The sequence below is a fragment of the Miniopterus natalensis genome, chromosome 17, assembly GCF_054644295.1.
Source record: "Miniopterus natalensis isolate mMinNat1 chromosome 17, mMinNat1.hap1, whole genome shotgun sequence".
NCBI lineage: Eukaryota > Metazoa > Chordata > Mammalia > Chiroptera > Miniopteridae > Miniopterus > Miniopterus natalensis.
The window spans coordinates 33,105,582-33,127,997 of record NC_142097.1 but is presented as its reverse complement, the minus strand read 5'-3'; the positions used below and the strand labels follow the sequence as shown (position 1 = coordinate 33,127,997).

Sequence of the window (22,416 nt, the reverse complement as noted above, 5' to 3'; positions counted from 1 at the left end):
TGTTTCATCTGCTCACCTCGCCAGTAAGGCCAGGCCTTTGTTCCTGGCGGGGAGTGCGGCAGGGAGCCTCCCACCAACCGGCGCCTCAAACCTTCCAAGGGAGCCCTGTGGGGAGTTTGCGTTTTAAGGTCACATCCCGATCTTGGTGAAGGAGGGTAAGAGGGGACGAACGTGAGCCCTAGTTCTCAGTTATATAATTAAGCCGAGATTTTCCTTCCTGGAGGAACAAAAAGAGGCCAAGGACAGACTAATTGAAACCTCAAGATTGCTTCTCTGAGAGTGGCCTGAGCAGGGGGCCAAGGCAGTGCCACCTCTGGCTGGCGGGAAGTGGTCCCTGGTCCCGCGCTGGCTGCCATCCACCAGAGGGGGTCTGTTTGGCTTGGGCACCTCCCCTTGGCTTTCTTTTAAAATAAGCCTCTATGCTTGGCCAATGTGGCTCAGTCGTTGAGCATTGACCTATGATCCAGGAGATCTTGCTTCGATTCCCGGTCAGGGCACATGCCCGGGTTGCAGGCTCCATCCCCAGTAGGGGGCGTGCAGGAGGCAGTTGATCAATGACTCTCTCATCATTGATGATTCTCTCTCTCCTTCTCCCTTCCTCTCTCTGAAATCAATAAAGATGTTTTTCAAAAAATTAAATAAGCCTCTGCTTCTCCTGGCCAGGCACAGAGGCTTGGGCACCTTCCCTTGGCTTTCTTTTAAAATAAGCCTCTGTGCCTGGCTGACGCGGGAGCCGGCCGCACTGACACCTCCTGGGCTCCACCACTGCCCGTCGGTCCCGCAAAGAGCACCGTGCAGCCAGATGACCCACCGATGACCCACCTCAAGGGCCGCGAGAAGGCCCACCTCTCCCTTGGAGGACGTCAGTCAGGCTGGCTCTGCAGAAGTTGCTCATCACTACATCAGTGATGGTAAAATAGTGATGCTTTATTAATTGCAGATATGGCTGCTAATTAGAACCCAGGCGTGTGCTCTCTCTACCTGTTCACACACTCGCTCCAGAGTGGAAGGGCTTTCTCGCCTCCTTCCCTCTCCCCACCCCCAGAAGAGAATTTCAACTTTAAGACAAACAACTTCATTTACAAGTGTGTCTCTAATTAGCTGCAGAATTAGGAAAGCTGAGTTTTCCCCCATAGATCGGCTGAACCCTCGAGGGAGACTGGTGGAATAGAGAGAATCGCATTTCCAATTATTTTGTTGAATTGCTAATTTAGTTATTGTGCCTGGTGTAATTGTGATGGGTATTGGGTGTGCAATTCAATTTGTTTTAAATATTTGTGGGAAGGCTGATCAGTAATGGAGCTGACCTATTTTGTGGCCCAAATTGAGGGAAAAAAAGGCTAAAACACAACAGCCACAAAGATATAGTTTGTTTCCATTTTTATTTTGATCTCTCTCATCCCTCCTAAGACCACTGATGCAACAAAAGGATTAAATTAAAAGATGACAGCACTTTGATCTTCTCCCTTTGAAAGCTTAGCTGTCCTTGGTAGTTCAGTGTGCAGATAGGCGCGGGCAGGAGCCGAGGCGTTGCTGGGGTTCGGCAGCTCCGCCTCCCGTGACTGCATTTCCGCGTGGGCCTGGGAGTGGTCTGGGCGTTTGACTTTTGAGAATGGGCACACCTCGGGGGCACTGTGGGTTCAGTTCCAAACCGCCCCAATAAAGCAAGCATCGCAATAAAGTGAGTAAAAGTCTTTTTGCTGGTGGAGGGTCTTGCCTTCGGTTCATGAAAACACCGCCCTAGCCGGTTTGGCTCAGTGGCTACAGCATGGGCTTGAGGGCTGAAGGGCCCCAGGTTCCATTCCGGTCAAGGGCACCTCGGTTGCAGGCTCAACCCCCTGGGCCCCCGTCGGCTTGCAAGCAGGAGGCGACCAATCGATGTGTCTCTCTCTCTCCCTACCCCCTTCCACTCTCTCTGAAAAGCAATGGAAAAAATATTCTCAGGTGAGGATTTAAAAAAATAAAATAAAAATGGATTCCTCACACAGAATCATGTTATCTGTGAATAAAGACAGTTTGAACCCTTTCTTTCCAATCTACAAACTTTTTTTTTTTTTTTTTTTTGGCCCACTGCACTGGCTGGAGCCTCCAATGAGCTGCTGACCAGAAGTGGAAGCAGCTCACCGCCTCGTTCCTGGCCTTAGGACGAGCGTCGATTCTGTCCCCGCTACGCATGATGCGGGCCGAGGTGTTCGCAGGTGCCCTTCAGCAAGTCCCTTTCTCATCATAGTTTGTTGAGTATTTTCATCTGGAATGGACGTTGAACTTTACCAAATGCTTTTTCTGCACCTACTGAGATGCTCTTGTGGTTTTTGTCCCCCACTCTATCAATACGGTGCATTACATTAACGGATTTGGGTGTTTAACTTGGTATTTCTTTATAAATTTGATAGAGAACTCACCAGTGATGTCTCCCAGGACTGGGCTTTTCTTTGTAGGAAGATTTTTAATTACTAATTTCTTTACTTGTAGATCTGTTCAGATTTTCCATTTCTTAAGTCAGTTTTGGTAGATGTCTTTCTAGGAATTTCTTCATTTAATATAATTTTTTGCTATTATTTCTCCAAACATTTTTCTGCCCGTCTTTTCCCCTTCTGGCAATCCCATTACACGTAAATTGCTACACCTGATGTCGTTGCGTGGGTCCCGGAGGCTCCGTTCATTTTCATGTCTCTGGTCATGTCTGGCGTAATGTCACTTCAGCATAATGTCTTCAAGGTTTATCCATATTATAGCATGTATCAGAATTTTACTCAGAACTTACTTAAAAAATAATTTCTATAATAGCTTATTTGAAGTCTTTATCTGCAAAGTCTAGCATCTGGACCCACACTGAAAATTTCTATAGACTTTTTTTTCCCTGAGGATGGGTTATACTTTCCTGTTTCTTTCAATGTCTCATAATTTTTGTTGAAAATTGAATATTTTAATATATTAGAGCAACTATGGATTCTAATACTTCTCCCTGAAGGTTCTTTTTGCTTTTGTTTTGTTGTGTTTAATAACTTGACTAAATCTGTGGACTGTTTCCTCTGTGGTTAAGCCTAACCTGTGCCCAGTGGTTTGCTAATCACCTAGTGGTCAGTGAGTGATTTGGGTAGCTGTTGTGCTCAAATACTTTGCACTGCGAAGGTTTCCACTTTCTGTTGATAGCCCTGTGTGTGCACATGCACTGGGGAGCACATTAAAAATGTATGCAGTTTTGCCTGGCCGGGCGTGGCCCAGTGGTTGAGTGTGGACCTAGGATCTGGTAGATTGCGGTTCGATTCCCAGTCAGGGCACATGCCCGGGTTGTGGGCTCGATCCCCAGCAGGGGTCGTGCAGGAGGCAGCCGATCAATGACTCTCTCATCATTGATGTTTCTATCTCTCTCCCTTCCTCTGAGGTCAATAAAGATATATTTAAAAAAAAAAAAAAATGTATGCAGTTTTTAAGCATGCCCTGGCTTTTACTTTCTGATGGGACCTCTTGTATCTCCTCTTTATGTGCTTACAAGTTCATAGTTAGGGATGTGTGGGTAGCTTAGACCCTCTCTGGTCTCTCCTGCAGGCGAGCAGGGGCTCACCCATGGGGCTGGAGACTCCCCTGCTCCAAGTGGAACAAGAATGAGAGGCTGGGCATTGGCTGAAATGACAAACAGTGACTCTTCTACAAATTGGAGGTTTATTTCAACAAAATGTGAAAAGAATACATTTACATTTGACTGAAGCTCCTTGCTCATCAGGGTGTGTCCATCGAGTTCCAATGAGACAAGTGAAGGCTGCTTTGTGAACGAGGTGATCAGACAAAAGGACAATCTCAGCTCCAGCGAGTCCTGGTCAACGCATCCCGCACGCTCCTCCTGCCTTAGTCACCTTGCCTGAGTAACGGGCTGTGGGAGTGGCAGCTCGCTCACACTCGGTGGCTCCTTGTCTTCTCCATATGAAAAACCCCTTTCAGGGTGAGACCTAAAGTGAGGTGCCCTGAACATGGGGGAATAGGCATTACAGGGGTCCAGAGAGGAAATGGATTCGTTTAATGTGTCATAATTTGGTGGTTAGGGGGGAGGTAAATGACAAGTCACCCACCCTGCCTCTGAGGAGATGCCACGGTAAGTGCAGGACTTCACACCCGCTGTCGGTGTGGGGATTTTATTTATTGCGGGAGAGGGGAGAGGAATAATTTGGTCAAAGATGAGTTCGATTCTTACTGGGTCAGCAGATACTAGCAACAGTGGGTGTTTCCTGCTGGACTGAAGTTGTTGCCCACCCTTTCCCGCCCTTCTCGATGGCACCAAACACTGTACCTTGTACCAGGGCAGCCTGGTCGAGGCTCTGAGCTCCTAGGGGCAGTCGGAGACGTACCCAGCCACACGATGCCCACCTGCACGACCAGTTTCTGAAGAAGGGGAAGCGGAGCCCGCTCTTGTGTGTGAACTACAGGGTTAGGGCTCACAACTGCAGCTGGCACACAAGTATTCATACCGGTACTTCTAAATTGTCTTAGTGATCTCCTCCTTGGTTGCCAGTGACAAGTGCAATTAGCTGCACTGTAGGAATGGATACTACACCAGCCCTGATCACCTGCCACTCTTGCTTTAGGAATTCCAACGGGGGAATCAGTAAGCTCCTTCCTTGAACAAACTGGTTCTTGCACATAAACAAGCGCTCTCCACCCACCGTGAGGAGGCCCCTGCCGCCGCCCGGGCAGGGACCAGTGAGCCTGGAAGACAGCAGCACCATGAGGGAGTTGTAGGCAATCTTAAGGTCATATGGATTCTGTGTTCCCGGTGCCGAGAGCATAGATGTCACATGGTTCCTGTTGGCAGCTGTGGGGAACTGCTGCACCTGTTACCTGTGTACATCCCAGGGAGAGACCAGACCCAAGGGGAGTAGGACAGCAGACGCTCGGAGAGCGGCCCCAGAGTGGAGACGAGCGACTCCATAGGCACTATCAACCTCCTGTGACTATCAGAGCTCCAGGCTTCCTGGTAACAACCTTCCAAGTCTTAACATGAGAGACTATTCGGCCCACTCTCCCTGTGGTACAACGAACTACTTCCCATCAGTGACAGAGGGCAGCCCTCCGGCTCCTCCTTTGCCAACTCAGCCAACCAACACTGCCGGTGGGACCTGGGAGGGGTGGGCCCCCCACGCGCTGGCCCTGTAGCTCCCCCAGGTGCACCGGCCCATCGAGCAGTGACATGCAGGGTAGGTCACCAGCTTCCCGTTTGTTCTAAGAGAACTGAACTCAGCGTCGAGGCCTCTGAATCCACCACAGTGACTAGGTCTGTTTCCTCCCTCTGCTCCCTGGATCACAGTTTTGCCTTCATCTTTGAGTTCCCATGGAGCTTGCCGATTTCATGCTCTATTTTCCTTCACAAATAGTACCTTGTGTGATGAGGCTGGGAATGATTCCTCTCCAGTGCCTAGTGTTTGTCGGCTGGGCTGAATGTGGGGGTAAAGCAATAGCGGGCCTCAGGTGTCGTCCTCTCCCCAGCCCTCCTCTGCTGCCTGCGGCTGCAGGCTCATGGGGCGGGGACGGGTGTGGGCTGCTGACGGCCTGGCGCTTCCCTGGACTGAGACCAAGGGGCCATCAGGACAGGAGGGGCAGCTCTGCTTCTGTGTAGTAAGACCTCATGGTACCTGTGTACCCTTCATTGCCTTCTTGGGTGTGTGCAGGGAAAGAGGGCTGTCATTGCAGCCAGGGTAATAAATACTGAACAGGACAGGTGTGGCTGAGGGCTGGAGCCGGCTCTGTGACCCTGCATCCCAGGAGGTCATGCAGAACCTGAAAACATTTGAGGGAAAGCAAAATGCCGGTTGATTCCAGTGCTGGGTCTCCTGTGCCTTCTTATTACAGTGGTTTCCGTTGTAAGGCAGCTCTAGCCCTTTCTCCGGAGGCGGGGGGCAGGAAGCTCTCCCTACGTGGATGGGGAGTCCATCGTGGAGAGGATCCGGACGACTTCTGCTCGCTGAGTGGGTGAGATGTGCTGGGTCATGTGGACGATGGAGTCCATGGCGACCTCTGGGTTGGCCTGGACCAAGCTGGAGGGGAAGATTTGGGAGGTGAAGCGAGAGAGAGGCAGCAGTGTCGAGACCAGGGCAGCTTACGAACCGCCCTGTAACTGTGCTAGCAAGGCTCACAGCAGGCAGTTAGCACCTCGCCTGACCTGTTTCCTACATGAAAAATGTCCCCAGCAGCAAGGGAGGTAAGATAAACCTGAGGCATTTCACTGTGTCAAAAGGTTAAAGGTAAGGAAGTACTTAAAAAAACCCAAAACCGATGGGGGCACGTTACAAAGATAGTGGAGCGAGCACGAATAAGCACCCACTGGCTAAATCTGGGACATTTTGGGCATCAAAATAATAATGAATTAAAAATTATTGAAGAAATAGCAACTCACTAGTCTACACCAATAATGAATATATAACTGAGTGGAGGAGAGAGGACTTTGCTGGCAGCAGAATTGGAGTAGAGCCTGGAGACTCACGAGCACATGCTGCAGTTGGAAAATTATTTTGAAACCTCACAGTAAAGACTGGATCCAGTAAGAATCATCTGTGGATGCTGAATCTAGGTGGAAATTCTGATGAGGAACAGGATGTTTGCCTGGCCTTAAAGTGTTTCCCCACAGACTACTTATTGGGTACGAGGGGGAAAATCAGTGATTACACAGTGGGGAAGTTAACATCATGACCGGATGGTCAAAACTAACACGAGGAGGGGCAGGTGGCGTCGTGTGGCTCCCGGTGTGGGACCCGTGAAGGCCACACCACCATGTGTGTAATGTTCTGGCTGAGCACATATGATCTGAATCTAATCATGACGTAGCATCCAACAAACTCAAACGAGCAGTTCTACAAACGGATTAGACAGGAGAGCAGGCATACTCACCACAATAAAGCAAATGGGGTAAAAAGTAAACAAGTACACCTGGGCACAGATTTGTTCTTTGTGCTGTTTTCAGTTTTGCAACTTTTCTATAAGTAAAATGTTTCCAAATAAAATGCTTTCAAAAGTGTCCCTGCAGTCTCCACCCCGCCCCGCCCCCCTTGCTATGGAAAAGCCTGAGACTCTAGAAGAAGACAGGGAGAGGAGAAGGTAGTTCCCCAGGAAACTGCGTGCAAACAGCCCCCCCCCCCCCAAATGGTTCCTCCAGTCAGAGCATCTGCACTTGGAGATAATAGTTGGGCACAATGAACCAAGTCCTCATCTAGCTGAGGAAGAGCTGTGCTTGAGGGCTGTTTTATCTGTGTGTCAACTACAGTGGTCTCCGACAGAGAGACCACAAAGAGCGCAGGCATCATCAACTAAGGTCCGTTCTTCAGTGTTTCATTCCAAAGACCCGAGCCCCATACCCCCCGAGGAGCCCGCACTGCGCTCTCACCTGCGGATCTGCTTGAGGACGTAGTCTCTGCTGATGTACTTGATGTTTTCCTCTATTACTGAGCGAACGCCGTCTTCCTCTGTCAGCTGTTTCTCCAGCCACTCCACAAGGTCCTTATTATTGTCCCAAACGTAGGCCTGCAAACAGATAAAGTCTGTTACACACCAGGGCCAGGCCGGACACCCTGGTGGTTCGATACCCGGAAAATCCACTCCCAAAACTTGTTCAACATAAAGTTCGCGATTCTGTTACTGTCGACTCTGCAGAATAAGAACACAGGCCTCGAGACAGCAGCTGCCCTCACCCTCCGCTTCCTTCTCTGGATGCAGGCGCACACTGGCAGCATCCACTGGGCCCCTCCGGGGGCAGCAGCACTCACGTTTGGCTCTGGCCTGTCACTCAAGGCTCTACCGACTCCACAAAGGCTGAGGAAACTAGTTAAAAGCCACACTGCTTAGTAAAGTTCTGACCGAGAGGGAAAGGTTGTTTACTTGGTTGAAAATGAAACGCGTGCTTTCTGAAGAACTGAGACACAATTTCTAAAATGTAAGTCCAGTCCCAGGCGGGCCCACCAGATAAGTTATCCGATTGTGGAAATCTCCTGACATAGGGCCCATGGCCTTTCAACAGGGCATGGAGGGAGTCCTGCCGTCAGGGGACAGCCACCAGGTCAGAAGCCCACTTGACTTTCCAGGAGAATATTCAGAAAGGTCAAGATGTCGGTAACCCTGAAAGACTCAACAAACCCCCTCCTAGACTCTGGTTTTCAAGATCATTTAGCTGAGTGTTTCCTAGGTAGTTGACTACATAATAATTCAGGAGTGTGTTAGAAACCTAATAGCCTTGCTCTTCTCCTCTCATTTTCTTTACAAATCATTTAGGAATCGTTTTGTTAATGGTTTCCGGAAAACCAAGTACCACCATTAGGGCTCATTCATATTTATGTCATTTTGTTTGGGTAATTAAACACAAAGCTCGTCATTTAAAGGTGCGCTATCCTTCTCTGTTATCACTAACGAAGCCAAAGTCAGAATGACAATGAGTTTGGTGCTGTGATTTAATAGGTGGGTGCATTAGGGACTCTCGGAGGAGTCACAGAGGAGGTGTTCATCACACCCCTCAGGAGGCCGCACACAGGGAGAGCCAGCCCTGCATTGTTTTCTAGCTTCCTATTTTGTGCCTTTAAAAATAATGGTTTCTCTCCAGACTCACCTCCCATCTCTAACTTAGCTGGCAAGTCAGATGTGACTGGGTATTTGTTATACATCGTGTAACTGACTCCTACATTTCTAACGATTCTTAGCCAGTCCTTCACAGGTGCCTTTTCTAGCTCTGTCTAGTTCTTTTTCTGATCCCAAATTTGCCCATCTCTGTAATCACTGATAAAAAGACCAGCTCCCTAGTCAGGTGGTGTGGCCAAGATGGTGTGATCCTGAGAGAGCCTTCCCACCTCTCTGGGCCTTGGTCGGGACACACCACTGAGGCTAAAAGGCAGCAAAGTGTTTCGTTTGGAAGGAGAGGAGGTGCCACATCAGTCTCTATTGACAGGGTGGTGGTGATGCTCTCCCCATGACGTGGTCCTAACTCTTGCATCCCAGCCCCTGCATACCCTGAGTGGGTGGATACACCTGGACTCCTGATCTCTGACATCTCCATCTCTGTCACTGGTAACTGCTCCTTGGCAAGAGGACCTCACAACACGCTCCCACTTATGGAGCTCTGGAGGTAGGAAAAACTAAAACAATGACTATTGCTTAGGATTCAGTATGGAAAAAAAACAACTCAGTTTACCCAAGAACCCCAAAGCCTTTCATTTAGGAGAATATTTAATACTCTTATTAATCATTTTTAATCCGTTTGCTTTTAATTAAGAAACAGCATGATGCTTTCCTATCAACATATACCAGGGAGCAGATTAATTGTGGCTTAAGATAACGCTCCTTGATTGGTGTAATGTATTAGCTAACGAGATGCCTGCTTCTAACGATGTCAGACACTGCACTGGAAAGCCAGCCACCCTCTAGAGAAAAGCCCTCTGCCTCCCCTCCTGCAGCCACAGAGTATGTGATGCTAGGTGTTCAAATTAAACATTAAAACGTTCCAGACAGGACCAGAGCAACACATCCCAAGTTTTAGGACTATTGCTCTGAAGTCTTCCGTTTGAAAACGTCCTTCTATGAATGATCTGCTGTTCACAGTATAGCAACTGGATGACAACAAGCCAAACCCAAAACCCCACTGAAGTTCAGCTCGTGGTGCTGGGTACACGAAGGCAGAGGTGTTGGAGGTCAGAGTCAGCTGCATTTTTAGCAAGACTAAACAAACTTAAGCACCCACAGTGCCACAGATTTTCCCGCAACAGACCTGGGAGGGTTTAACACGCTCTGTTGTGAGCTAACCCCGCCCCCCCAAAAGCAAGGGTCCCTCTTGCTGGGTCGGGGAGTCTATAGCCCTCGTCTGCCCTCTTAGGAGAGTGTGAGACTCCTCACTCCAGCCATCCAGAAGGATGAGCCAACCCTATTCCCGGGAAAAAAAGAGCCATTATCATTTCCCTCCTGAAAATTATGAAAACGTGGCTCATTATTCCTAGTGTTCCAGTGCGGATTTTAAACAAGTGTGAAATGCTGGGCTGCTAACCTCATCACAGGTCTGGGCTCATGTCACCTGCCTGACACTCATCCTAATCAGAAAATTTTAAAACCAATAAAATATCGATAATGAACCATCCCTATAGTCCCTACAGTGGTCTTACAATAATGTTCAGCAGACACTTTATCTCTCTCTGCATCAGCGGATAGCTATCTCCAGCATTACTCAGCCTCACTAATTGTGTGTAGTAATTAGTCTATCTTACAAAATCTAAATGACCTGTTTGGAAAGTTTCATTTTTAACCTATCGAAAGCTGTTAAGTCCTCTTTACTCAATGGTAGAGCAGAGTCAGGGAGTGACCTGGGCACAGCCTGATGGATGTGAGCCCTGACTGCCATACCCCACAGATAACTCACCTCCAGCAATGTGATTTTTCCCCGAGGCTTTGGAATACAACAGAAAACAGCCAGGTGGGCTGAGGTCTCCTGAGAGCCACTCCAGTCTCAGTCTCAGGCCCAGAACCACTCAGAGCCAAGCAATGCCGTCCAGGTTCTGCCTCACCTCCTGCCTCCGTGGCCCTAAATCAGAAGTTTGGGGCACAGACTTGTCCATGAGTAACGTGAGCCCAGGCCTTGGGGATGGTAGAAATCAAATGATCCTACCAACGGTGCTTTTCCTCTATCAGCCTCACAGGGGCCCCCACGACCACATCTCATTCAAAAATCCAGAATATGAGTAAATAGGTAGGTATTTGGACAGTAAGAAGGTATTCTGGCACCTTAGGTTGTGGATAAGTTAAAGCAAGCCAAAACAAAGAATAGTTACTGAGAATCTACTATGCTCATGGAACCATCACCCTCCTGCCAAGATCATTAAGATATACATCTTTAACTCTTATTTTTTACCTTCTAACAAGCTGTGCTGAAAGGAGGGAGAAAGTGGCATACTTTGTCTACTGAATGCCAGTCACTGTGCTCCATACTTTACTAACTTATCATGTCATTTAAATCTCACTGAATCCCGTGAAATAAACATCATCCCCATTTTACACATGAGGAAACAGAGGCTTAAATATGTGCACACCAGTAAATAGCAAAGCTGGGATTCAAAAAGTCTGTGAGATTCTAAAAGCCGTGTCTTAGAACCCATTAGAACTGTGCCCCAAGCAGAGTTCCAATCTCAATTTCTACTATGGTGGTGGTGGTGGGGGGGGGATCAGTTGGTATGAAAAACCACAAACTTCAAACTGTGGATCTAAAATTAAAAGAGAAAACATGCTCATGAAACAATGTGTGCCACATTCTTATGACCTAATTTAAATCTACATTCTTATTTTTTTCAGGGAGCTGTGGTGATGCTTTTCTCCTGCCTGCAGTGAAACTATGAACCATAAACCTATTTCCTATGATAGGACTGTCCCAGGGATTCAAACAGAATCCTGTAACTCATGGTAGCAGATTCCTCTAAGGCAGAGATTTTCAATGGTGTGCTGCAAGAATTTTTAAAACATGTAATACCTGACTATTTAGTCAGGGGCACTGACCTTTTTCCCTCAGATTGTAAAAAAATGGCAACAGCCAACACAACAAATAGCTGTCAGGTGCGAATGCCGTCTTAACCATAAACATATAGGTCATATAATAAAGTTGCATCTTATTGGTCATGTCTCATAATAAGGTTGAGTCTAATTGGTTAATTCTTGGTACCAGAAATACTTATACACAAGTATAGGCACCTGATTTTTAAAAAAATATATAGTTTTATTGATTTTAGAGAGAGGAAGGGAGAGGGGGAGAGAGAGAGAGAAACATCAATGATGAGAGAGTCATTGATTGGCTGCCTCCTGCACGCCCCCTACTGGGGATGTGCTCTGACCAGGAATGGAACTGTGATCTCCTGGATCCTAGGTTGATGCTCAATTGCTGAGCCACGCCGGCTGGGCTAGGCACCTGATTTTTAAAAAGTCACTTTGGAGCAAAAAGGGGTAGGTAATTACTTTTTTTTTTGTAAGTCAATCACAATTATACCTTTCTTTTGGTCAGACTGGCAAAATATATATATATATATATATATATATATATATTTGGAGTGCCACAGAATTTTAGTAATTCTTTTATGTGTGCCATTAGGTAAAAAAGGTTGAAAATCACTGCTCTAAAACAAAAGAATTACATTGCTCAGTTATAAAGTTATCACAGTGTCTTCAAATTTTTGGTCCCAGAATCTTTTTTCAGGATTAAGATTATAAAAGCAAATTCTTTGGGGGAAAAAAGAACACAGCATGGCTAATAGATGTCTTTCCCTACCAGTAACCGCAACAAGGATTAGAGGGTCACTTCTTGGTGCAAAGCTGAATCTAGACCCAGCCAGTCTTCGCACTTGAGAGCCACAGCACACAGGATCTATCACTGTCTGAGGGACCAACAAAAGCGACAGTTTACAGTGTTTAAACCATTCCCAAACACCAAGCAGAGTCCATGCCAGCCCTTCAGAGGCAGCACAGGCAGCTTCTGAACACTGCTACACTTTCTTCTCTCAAAGGCGCTGCAGATTTTATCACCCACCCCACACTCAACTAGGTCCTGCTGAGCCTGCAGAATACAGGAGGAGGTTTCAAAGCCACATCACAGGATCACCTGCCCTTCCTTTCTCTCCTTGGCTGTCCTGAACTGAGGGCTCCAGAGAACACTGTTTTTTGTAGATGGGGGCAAGGGGAACAGCCTCAGCTCTTGGGGACAGCTGGTTCCCAGGGCCTCAGGCCGCCTCCTCCTGAGCTGTGGGGCTGAAGTTGTCTGTGCATGATCTCTAGCCTGGGGTCTATCCACATACAGTCAGTGTTCTCTCCATCGATAAGAAATGGGAATGACCTCTTCCTCCAGACACAGTCCCCTGAGAGCAGGACGCTAAGGAGCCACTCACATCATGCTCGGAGGAAAGCTGTCCCTTCCCCTCATCCTTGTGCCCACTGAGGCCGCGCACGTCCATTAGGGACTAATGCGGTAGGCAGCGGTGCGGGCCCCTCCTGGCCACCTGCACACACTCCATTTACCTAGCCAGCCACTCTTAACTAGAGAGCAACCTCTGATTTTACACTTGCTGACTTTCAATGCCAACTTCCACTAGAAGCTGCCAGTAGCCACTGACAAAACTGTCTCACTCAATTACGATGCCACAGACTGACCTTAACCTGAACCAAATGTCACATAAGGCTGCACTCCTCTGCTGCACATCTGAAATATTTATCCAAAGCTTTTCAGTTGTAAAAAAATGGGTAGACGTAACACAAAGGTGAATCTTAGAAGAACTCTGATTCACTGCCTTTAAAACTGACGGCAAACAGAGGAGCTCCTTTCTGAGAACACTCAGAGACATTGGCAACGCTTTCCACACAGAGGCTGCAGTGCCCGCCCATCAGGGCTCCAGCCAGCAGTCACCAAATGCTTTTGATCATGTAGTTCTCAGGAAAGAGATAAATTTATTTTTAGCACATACTACCAATATTCTGATAAAACGTTTACATGATGTATGTGACTTACTTTTAATCTGTATACTAATAAGGTTACATCCTTTTACTTAGTAGAAAGAAAGAGAAAAAGAAATTCTAACTTTTCCTCCCCATCTCCCTGTGCACTGTCTTGTGCAGCCCAGGATTCCAGGGGCAGATGCTGGTGCCTGGTCATCCTGGCCTCAGATGCACCCCATCTCCAACCCTGGGGCAAGAGCATCAGGGACCCCATCTCAGCAGGGTCACCCCAAGAACACCCCCATTCATAGCTCCTACTTCCCTCCAGCTTAGATCCGAAATTAAAAGATCCTTAGTGGCCACAGCACCTACTACCTCAATTACCATCATTTCTCTTAGGCTCCTTGCTCCTGCCTCCTTCAATTCCACCCTCCACATAGCCCCCCCCCCCCCCCCCCGAGGCATCTTCCTACAACACAAGTCAGACGATGTCTCTGCTGCTTAAAATACCTCAGTGGCTTCCCACAGGACAAAGTTCAAACCCCTCAACACAGCTTCCACAGCCCTGCACGATCCCAATCTTGAGCCACCCTGAAATATCTGTAGTGCACGATACTCTTGCTATCAGGCCTTAGAACATGCTGTTCCTTCCACCTGAACATTCCTCCTGTACCCCAAAGCCAACCTCTTCCTCTGGTTCATTTCTACTTTGTTCTCAGGCCTCTGCTACATCCCTTCTAGAAGTCTTCCTAGGCTCCCCTCCCCCTTCCCAACGAGTGGGTTGGGTGTTGTTCTCTGTGCTCTGCAACATCCTGGGCTTGCTGTTTCATGTCGGTCTCACTGTGTCTCTCCCTCTGGATGGAGAGGAACAACATCTGCCTCTTTAACTGCCATGTCCCCAGGGCCTAATGCAGTATCTGGTATTTAGTATGCATTCAAAAACGTTTGCAGAGTGACAGAATGAGTTGCAAAAAATGCCCTATGACCTCTTCTGACGAGACATCATAACATGTTACTACGGGGAAGGTAACAGGGCCAAGGCCTCTAAGCTTCCACTCCAGCCTGTAGAGGCCTGGGGATCTGAGATGACGAGACTTGCAGTCCTCATGTAGGGGTGAGGAGCATAGCATGAAGGCTCCTCTGAGGGTGCCCACCTACCTTTACCGTTCCCTCTACCTCCACAAACCAGCGCCTCAACATGGCCTGGATCTGGCCATCTGTCAGCTCGGGGTTGGCATTGTGGATTTTCTTCTTGACCAGGTCCTCCAGCAGGAGACGCCTCAACCGCCAGTAGAAGAAGGTACGGGATGTTTTCCAGTCCAGGATGTCCTATATACAGACAAAAATAAACTTAAGTCACCCCAGTCCAGAGCCCTGCTCAGTGCCCAGTCCAGAGGGAACTCCACAGGCACAAAAACACAGCAAGCCACTCAGATTCGAGAGCCAGCTGCAAATCCCCTGCTCCTCAGATGTGTCCCCCGTTCAAAATGCAGCACCCCTCACCCTGCTGACCACAGCACTGTGCACAGTGATGGCTGGCTAACGTGTAACCCCAGTCATGGCCGAGATGTTCTAGGGGAGGGGTTGCGAAGTCCCAGATAACCAGAGTGAGGAGCTAGATTGAGCAGATGGCTCCAACAACTTGCATGAAAATCAAGTGTGAGTTAGCTGCTGCTGGACCCTGAGCACCACCTAGGCAGCTCTCCCTAGTGGAGGCACATGTGACTCAGTTTCCCACCAGTGAAATGAAGCTTGCCTCCTGAGGAGTTCAGGAGGTAACCTAAATCACAAATTGTTTAAGGATGATAGCAGATATTAGAAAAAGGGAAAAATCTCTCCAAAACATGGAAAATGGTTTGATCTGCACACGTTGTTTTAATCCAGCCCCATCAGCTCCCTGCTTATGAGTGAGTCTGTGGGCATGAGACACACACTCCCTTGCCCACGGGTCTGACAGGTCAGAAGCAGCAACCACTGTACTTACGTTAATAACACCCTTCTCCTGCAGTCGGCCTGGTGTGTCGTGCAAGTCAGCAAACTGCACGGCTACCTGATGGTAAATGGGAATCAGGAATTCCTCCCTCTCCTTCAGCTTGTTCTCCAGCTCCTTCCGCTCAGTTGCACTGAGCTCTGGGGTGCCTGCAATTAAAGCAACCTGCCTTTCATACTCTGTGGTGACCAGGAATCTCTCTGCTCAGGAGCAGCCAGTCATGGGAAGTTCAAAATTGCCCCTCCTTCTGTGACCTGCTCTCCACTGTCTTCACCACCTCTCTGCTGAGTAACAGAAAGGACTCATCAAGATGCCAGTCCCATCTTTACCTTGCCACAGGAAGCCCGCATGTCCTCCTTTCCCTGTGGAGGTCACAACGATGGAAGCAGCCACGGGAGTCCCTGTCCTCAGGCCGCTCCCTGAGCAGGTGCAAACAACCACCTGGAGGCCAGTGTGTCTCATCATCTCACTGACTGACAGCCAGGCCCCTCCTTCACCAGCAAAGGACCTCATGCCCATGCCGTGACCAGCATTAGAGCTGCTGGACTATCAGAGTGTGGACTGTGGTGGGACAGCATCCCCTGTGCTTCTGAGCACAAACCACAGCTCTTCTCATGTCCATACCAGCACCCACACTACTTGATAAGGATCCAAATGACTTCTAAAGTTGCAAGCTGCTTTATTCCACAGCTTCTCTTCTCAGGTTTGGATGCTCTTAACCTGAAATTAGTAGAATCCAATCTAATCAGAGCCGGGTCTGGGTGTCTCATGCCAGCTCTGTGGGCTCCTGCCTGGGCTGCTAATGACAGAGCCGACCCCTGAACACAATGACAATGACATTCTAGTTCTTGGGTTAAAAGAGAAGGAAGAGGGAATAAGAGAAAGGCAGCCCACCAACCCCACCTGGGTCAACTGAGCTTCTGAAACACACAGTGCCCTCCTCACTCAGACCCGACACCTTGGAATTCCTTATACAAGGGCCCCTCCCCCATCAACGGTGCCCAGTAGAGGGGCTGCTCTGTTGTACTTTTATTCCTAATTACTCTCATAGTGGGACTGGCAATCAATACTGAAAATTTAGTTGCCTGCCTGGTAAGGAGGAGTAAGTCTAGCCGAAGGAGCAATAGGTGATAGCCCCTGGAGGTGAGGACAACCCGAAGTGCTTTGTCACCAAAGCTGACAAATAAATACATGGCCACAGGTGATAGGATGCAGAGGAGAAAGGTCTTTTTCTGTCTGGGAACAGGCCTTGCTGTTTATGCCACTATGAATCATATGCCATAAATAGCCTTGGGCTGCTGAGTGAGCCGTAAGTATTATATACAAACACATGTTAATGGAACAGGGATGTAACTATAGTACCTAGTTTCATTTTTATGAGGTTTTTGGATGCCCAACTCTACCCTTTTATTTTTTTTAAACCCATCACTACTTTAAAACTGTAAAGAACAGTGCTGGAGGCTATCTTTTCTTGGGCTCTCACACAGAGGACAATCATGGACTTGTCACTTTGGGTCCCTGACACCTCAGCAGCCTTCTTTCCAAACCAGGAAAACAGCATGATGGCACTGGGCCCCATGCTGTGGGCTGAGATGAAGGCCCATTCATTCTAACGTGGATCTGCTTGGAGAACTGATGAGCAGGGCCCGGCTGCTTTCTTCTGAGGCTAGACCGTCTCAGGTATAACACCCTTGACAGGGAAGCAAACATTTTTCCTCCTGCAGTAAAAGGAACCAAGACGCCTTGGAGAAACAGTTGATTCCAGGACTGGGGCAGGGAAAATATAAGATGAGCCTAGAACATATTGTCACAAAGAACAGGAAGCATGAAAAATGATTGGGACATGTTAAAAGGACACGGAAGCTATTCCGAACGTATTCCCACTGGCCAAATCTGGGACAATTTGAGTAGCAAATTTATCAAAAAAGATAATGTACTTATTATCAGACTGATCATATATGGAATCAAGTAAGAGCTTGTGATTCCATCCTGATATAAATGATTAAGTGGGAGTGAAGGGAAGGGAAAGCTCTCCCTTCTAGCAGAATTAACAGTTAATAGACATAGAGGAATGATGGGACTAGGAGATTACCATTGTACAACCACCACAGTAACTGATTTTGCCAAGAATTATCAATGGATTCTAAAACCAGCAGGTGAAAGTTTGACGAGGAACAGGATATTTACATAGTCTCACAGTATCTCCTTACAAATACTTATTAATTACAGCGGAGAAAATGGTAATTTTACAGTGGATTAACCTAGTGAACAGAACCTTAAACAACAGGTGATAAGAGTTGCCAGTACCAAGAACAGGACACACTGTCACCATGTGCCTCCTGGTAAATGTCTGGAGGACACAATATCACTTCTGCAATATTCCTGCCCAAAACACACAGTCTGAGGCTAACCATGGGGAAATATGAGACAAGCCCAAATTGAGGAACATGCTACAGAAAAGTGCCCTGTACTCTTAAAAAAAAATCCAGATCATGAAAGACTAGGAAAGGCCAAAGAATTCCAGATTCAAGTAGACTAAAAATACTTGGCAACAATTATAATGTGTGATCTAATTTTAGATCAAAAAACCCCCCTAAAACTAGATAGGACGTTACTGGGACAATTGGCAAAATTTTAATATGAATCATGGATTAGACAGTAGTGTTGAATCATTGTTATAATTCCTGATTTTGATAAATGTATTGTGGTTATGTAAGGGAGCATGTGTTCTTAGAAACACACACTAAAGATTTATGGATAAAGGAGCATGATGTCTACAGATTATTCTCCAACGGCTCAAAGGATATGTGTGTGTGCGCGCCCATCTGTGCGCGCTCGCCTGTGTGTGTAGAGAGTGAGCGAGCACATGCATGTGAGCACGCAGAAATAAACGGTAAAGCAAAGGAGACAGGATGTTAACAATAGGTGAATCTGAAAACAAGGCATCAGAAATCCTTTGTACTATTTTTATAACTTTTCTGTAGAATTATATCAAATGGAAAGTTAAAAAAATATGCCTAACTAAAAAAGTTTTTCCTGGTGCCCCAATGCATACAAGCAGTAATCAAAGCTATAGTTTACTGGGTACTGGGCACTATTCTAAGTGCTTTATATCTATTACCTCATTTCATCCTTACAACAACCTTAGGAGTTTGGTATTCTTATTATCCTCATCATACAGGTGAGGAAACTGAGAATTTATGTACCTTCCCAAGGTCATAAAGCCAGAAAAGGGCAGAGCCAGGTCTCATGTGCAGCAGAATGGCTCCCCTAGCTTTTGGACCCTATGCCATGTTGTCTCTACAGCTTACTTGCGGTAGAGGACATATGCTTTTGTGATAATGTCCCTTTGATTTCAGGCCGGTGAGGCTGAAGTTCCATCTTAGTCCCATTCCACAACCGAGACTAAGATGATGTCTCCAGAAATTCCCATTCTGTAGGTTAGACTTCAGATTTAAGGGTAGCTCCTCCTGTTATTGTGAAGATGGAGAACTAACACAACAGCCCTGCTGGGAGGGCGAAAGATGACAGGACTGTGGGCACAGATGAGTAGGGAGTTTCAGACCTTTATAACATTCTCCTGGGTAAACAACCAACACTGTGCTGGTATGCACATCTATGTTTATGTGCATCTTATAACAAATACCACTTCCTGAGCATTTACTGTGTGCCAGGCACTGCACTCAATGCTTTCAGGATCACACAGCTCATAAGCCAGCATGCACAATTCAGACGTAGGTCTGATCAACTGTTACCACCGCTGCCAAGCTGAATACCTAAATATCACTGAGCGTTTTCCAAGTTGCTTCACACACACCATTTCTAGTCCTTATATCAACCCAACCTTAGAAAAAGGGTGTCTATTTTACAAATGAGAAAACCAAGGCTCTGAAACCCCAGTAAAGTGACTTGCCCAATGGCATCCAGCTCTTAAGCCACACAGGATTTGCACTTGCGGTTGGGTGTCGCTGAGGCATGTGTTCCTCACATTAAATGGTACTGAAGAGGAATCAGCTGGAGAGTTTGGTTGATTGGGTTAGAGAGCAGTTAAGAGCGCAGCTCAGCACTGGGTGCAGGGGGGAGGACTATGAGCTTAGGAGCAGAACATTCTGGGAACAAGGCCTTGACAGAGGAGAGGAGGCTGGCTCCTGGGCTAACAAAGGTCTTGTCCATCCAATCAAGCTATTCTAGACCTTTGAAAGGATAACAAAATAAACACCTGCAATGTTCTGCCTCCGAGACTAGGAAGATCACAGAGCATCCCCCAAAGGCGGCCCTGCTTGAGCCCTTCAGTAAAGCTTCCCATCCCATTCACGACCTACCTCAGGAAGCATCAAAGCAAGGGAAAGACACAGGTAGGGAATGTATGCATTTGAATCCTCACCTGAGGATATTTTTTCCATTGCTTTTCAGAGTAGAAGGACGAGAGACAGAGAGAAACACTGACATGAGAGAAACGCATTGATTGGTTGCCTCCTGCACGCACCCTGACGGGGGATCGTGCCTATAACCGAGGTACATGCAGTTGACCGGAATCGAACCCAAGACTGTTCAGTCTGCGGTTGATGCTCTAACCACTGAGTCAAACTGACTAGGGTGGGAATGTATGTATTTTAAATGCACACGAGAAAGCTGAGGATTTGTGTGCTTTGTTTTAAGGGGGAGAAAACAGGTTTTCTAAGTTTTATTTTCTAAAAATAAAATGCTGCTGTTAAGCTAGTTAGACCCTTGTGCAGCACACCAAGGGCCCCGCTCTCCTTGTACAGCAAAGCAGCCAGCCCCGGTAATGATTTAGGGGAGATTAACAAATATGTCAATGTCTATTTTCTGCTTAATTTAAAAGCGGCGTCTATAAAGATTTTTGACTTCTGAACCCTGTTCTCCTGAAAGAAAGAAGGTAAGAATGAGGACGGGGTAAAGAGTGATTATCCCGTCATTGATCGCTTGTCAGGAGCATTCTTATTCGCTGGACTATTGTGAAAAGCTAAGCTCTCGATCAATCCTGTAAGCTCCCTGCACAATTAAATATCTTGGAATGGTTTTCTTTCTTTTCTCGCCAGATTGCAGGGCCTCGGGGTTTTTAGGGAAGCAAGTCGGTGTGTGTGAGTTTAAGAATATGCTGCAGAGAGGAAAGTCATTCTTTTCTAGAGCCCTACTTTAGGAAAAGGCTGAAATGAGAGAAGAGAGGTCGGTTACTCCCATCAAACTTCCTTCCCAAAATAAAAAGTCCCCTTGAAATCCTAAAAATCCAACTTCGTAATAATAAATTTTAATGTAAAGAGTTACACACAGAAGTCTGATCAAGTGAGAAGAGCTAACATTATTGAGATGTTACTATGTGCTAGTACCGTTTAAGTAGTTTTCATCTCATTTAATCCTCACAACTACCCTAAAAGATCACTATCTTATAGATGAGGAAACTGAGGCACAAAAAAGGGAGGTAGTATGCCTATGGCCACAAAGCTAGGAAATGGTGGAGCTGGGATTTGGGCTTAGGCAGCCTGGCGTCAGAGCCCGTGCTCTTTAAACGAAACAAGTTAAACTGACCCACGAGTGTCCATCGGGCAGCAGCCTGTCAGGTGTTCCCAGGGCCAATGTAATGAAAAGCCACATCTCTCCTCCATGGGGTCAGAAGTGAAAAAAAGCTTCTGAGGAGAAAGCTGATTTCTGCAGCAGGAGGTGTTTTTACCGGGCCACAACACTGGGGGAACTGAGGGGGGGCAGCCTTACCCTATGGATGAGCTGGCCACATCCTATGCAGGAGGACTTGGTGGGAGGGGGGAGACCTTCAAAGCTTAGAATAAAAATCAGGCGTAGGCTAAAAAATTCTCTGCTCAGCCAAAGGCACTAGATAACCTTGCAGAAATCCCTTTCCCTTTCTGAGCTCGCTTTCTCATTTATGTAACAATGCTAATCTGGCAAACAAGAAAAATGTTTTGTAAAAGAATGTGATATTAAAGTGTTTTTAATTTTTTTTTAGTTATACTAAGAAGCCTTATGTAAATTAAAACCCAATTTTAACTTTTATGGGCCCTTCTTCCTTCTCTTAAGAAAGCAATTCGCTTTGATTGGTTAAATACTTACAAAGCTAGAAAAAGAACTAGACCACCCTCCCTACTAAGCTCCAGAATATCTCAGATAGAGGAACACACACCTCAACCTTAAGACTGAAATATTAGCATAAAAAAGACTGGAGTCTTATTAAGATTCAGAAGCACAAACCTAAGTAGCTGTTTAAAAGATCTATGTAATCATATTTTCTATGTTGAAAGAAATTTCTCTATAAAGATAGTTAAGATACAGTGAGGGAAAAAAACCCTGCAAAACTATTTCCGTATCCATAACAGGTGTGCCTTTTCTACACAAAAGCATTCTTGAAAAACTGCGTAAATCAGATCCTGTTTTAAATGCCTTCAGGGAGCTATTTAGAAGGAACCCTGCAGTGAATCCTTTGGTAAAGCAAATAATCCTTTTGTAATAGGAATAATTTCTCCCAATGTATCTAGTTTTTTAAAAAATCCCATTTTCATATATCTGCTTTTCTTCAAAGGGGGCCATACCTATCTAAAGACAACTTCATTTGCATATTGATTTTAACAGCAATCCTCTCAAGGGATGTTTAACCCTAAAGTTCCTTGCAATGGTGTTAGTGCTCTGTTGCTCATATTTTTAAAAAGTCATAATAGTAAACCCAGAGATTTCCAAATAGGAATAAAAATTATATTACTTCCCCTGCAGCCCTGCACCCTATACCCCCATGCAAACATCCCCCACAAAAGAATCAGGAAATGGCACAGAATTCTCTGAATTCCAGTGGCAAACTGTGAAGTCTTTACTCTCCTTTCCCCAGGTTGCTCTCCCTGAGCTGGGCAGGCGCAGGAACAGGGATCTGGGTCAGCTGGGGCCAAGTGGGGAACACGGTGTCTCAGACAGGTCCTGGTGACAGCCTCCAGGCAGGCAGGACTTAGGTCAGTCTAAGAAATGCCTGCCAGGTCCCTCTGGCT

The 22,416-nt window shown here is 46.8% G+C and overlaps 1 protein-coding gene across 11 annotated transcripts in view; it reads right to left on the bottom strand.

The window, feature by feature from the left end:
- Positions 1 to 3,644: 3,644 nt before the first annotated feature.
- ACACA (acetyl-CoA carboxylase alpha) overlaps positions 3,645 to 22,416 on the bottom strand; it is a 219,909-nt gene continuing 201,137 nt past the window's right edge. For all 11 annotated transcript variants that reach the window (XM_087826242.1, XM_016210681.2, XM_016210686.2 and 8 more), the window contains 4 exons: positions 15,407 to 15,561; positions 14,581 to 14,751; positions 7,370 to 7,506; positions 3,645 to 6,026 (listed from right to left, as the gene is read on the bottom strand). In XM_087826242.1, the coding sequence (XP_087682368.1) occupies positions 5,903 to 6,026; positions 7,370 to 7,506; positions 14,581 to 14,751; positions 15,407 to 15,561 (587 nt within the window). In that variant the 3' untranslated portion in view covers positions 3,645 to 5,902. The remainder of the gene's footprint in view (positions 6,027 to 7,369; positions 7,507 to 14,580; positions 14,752 to 15,406; positions 15,562 to 22,416) is intronic.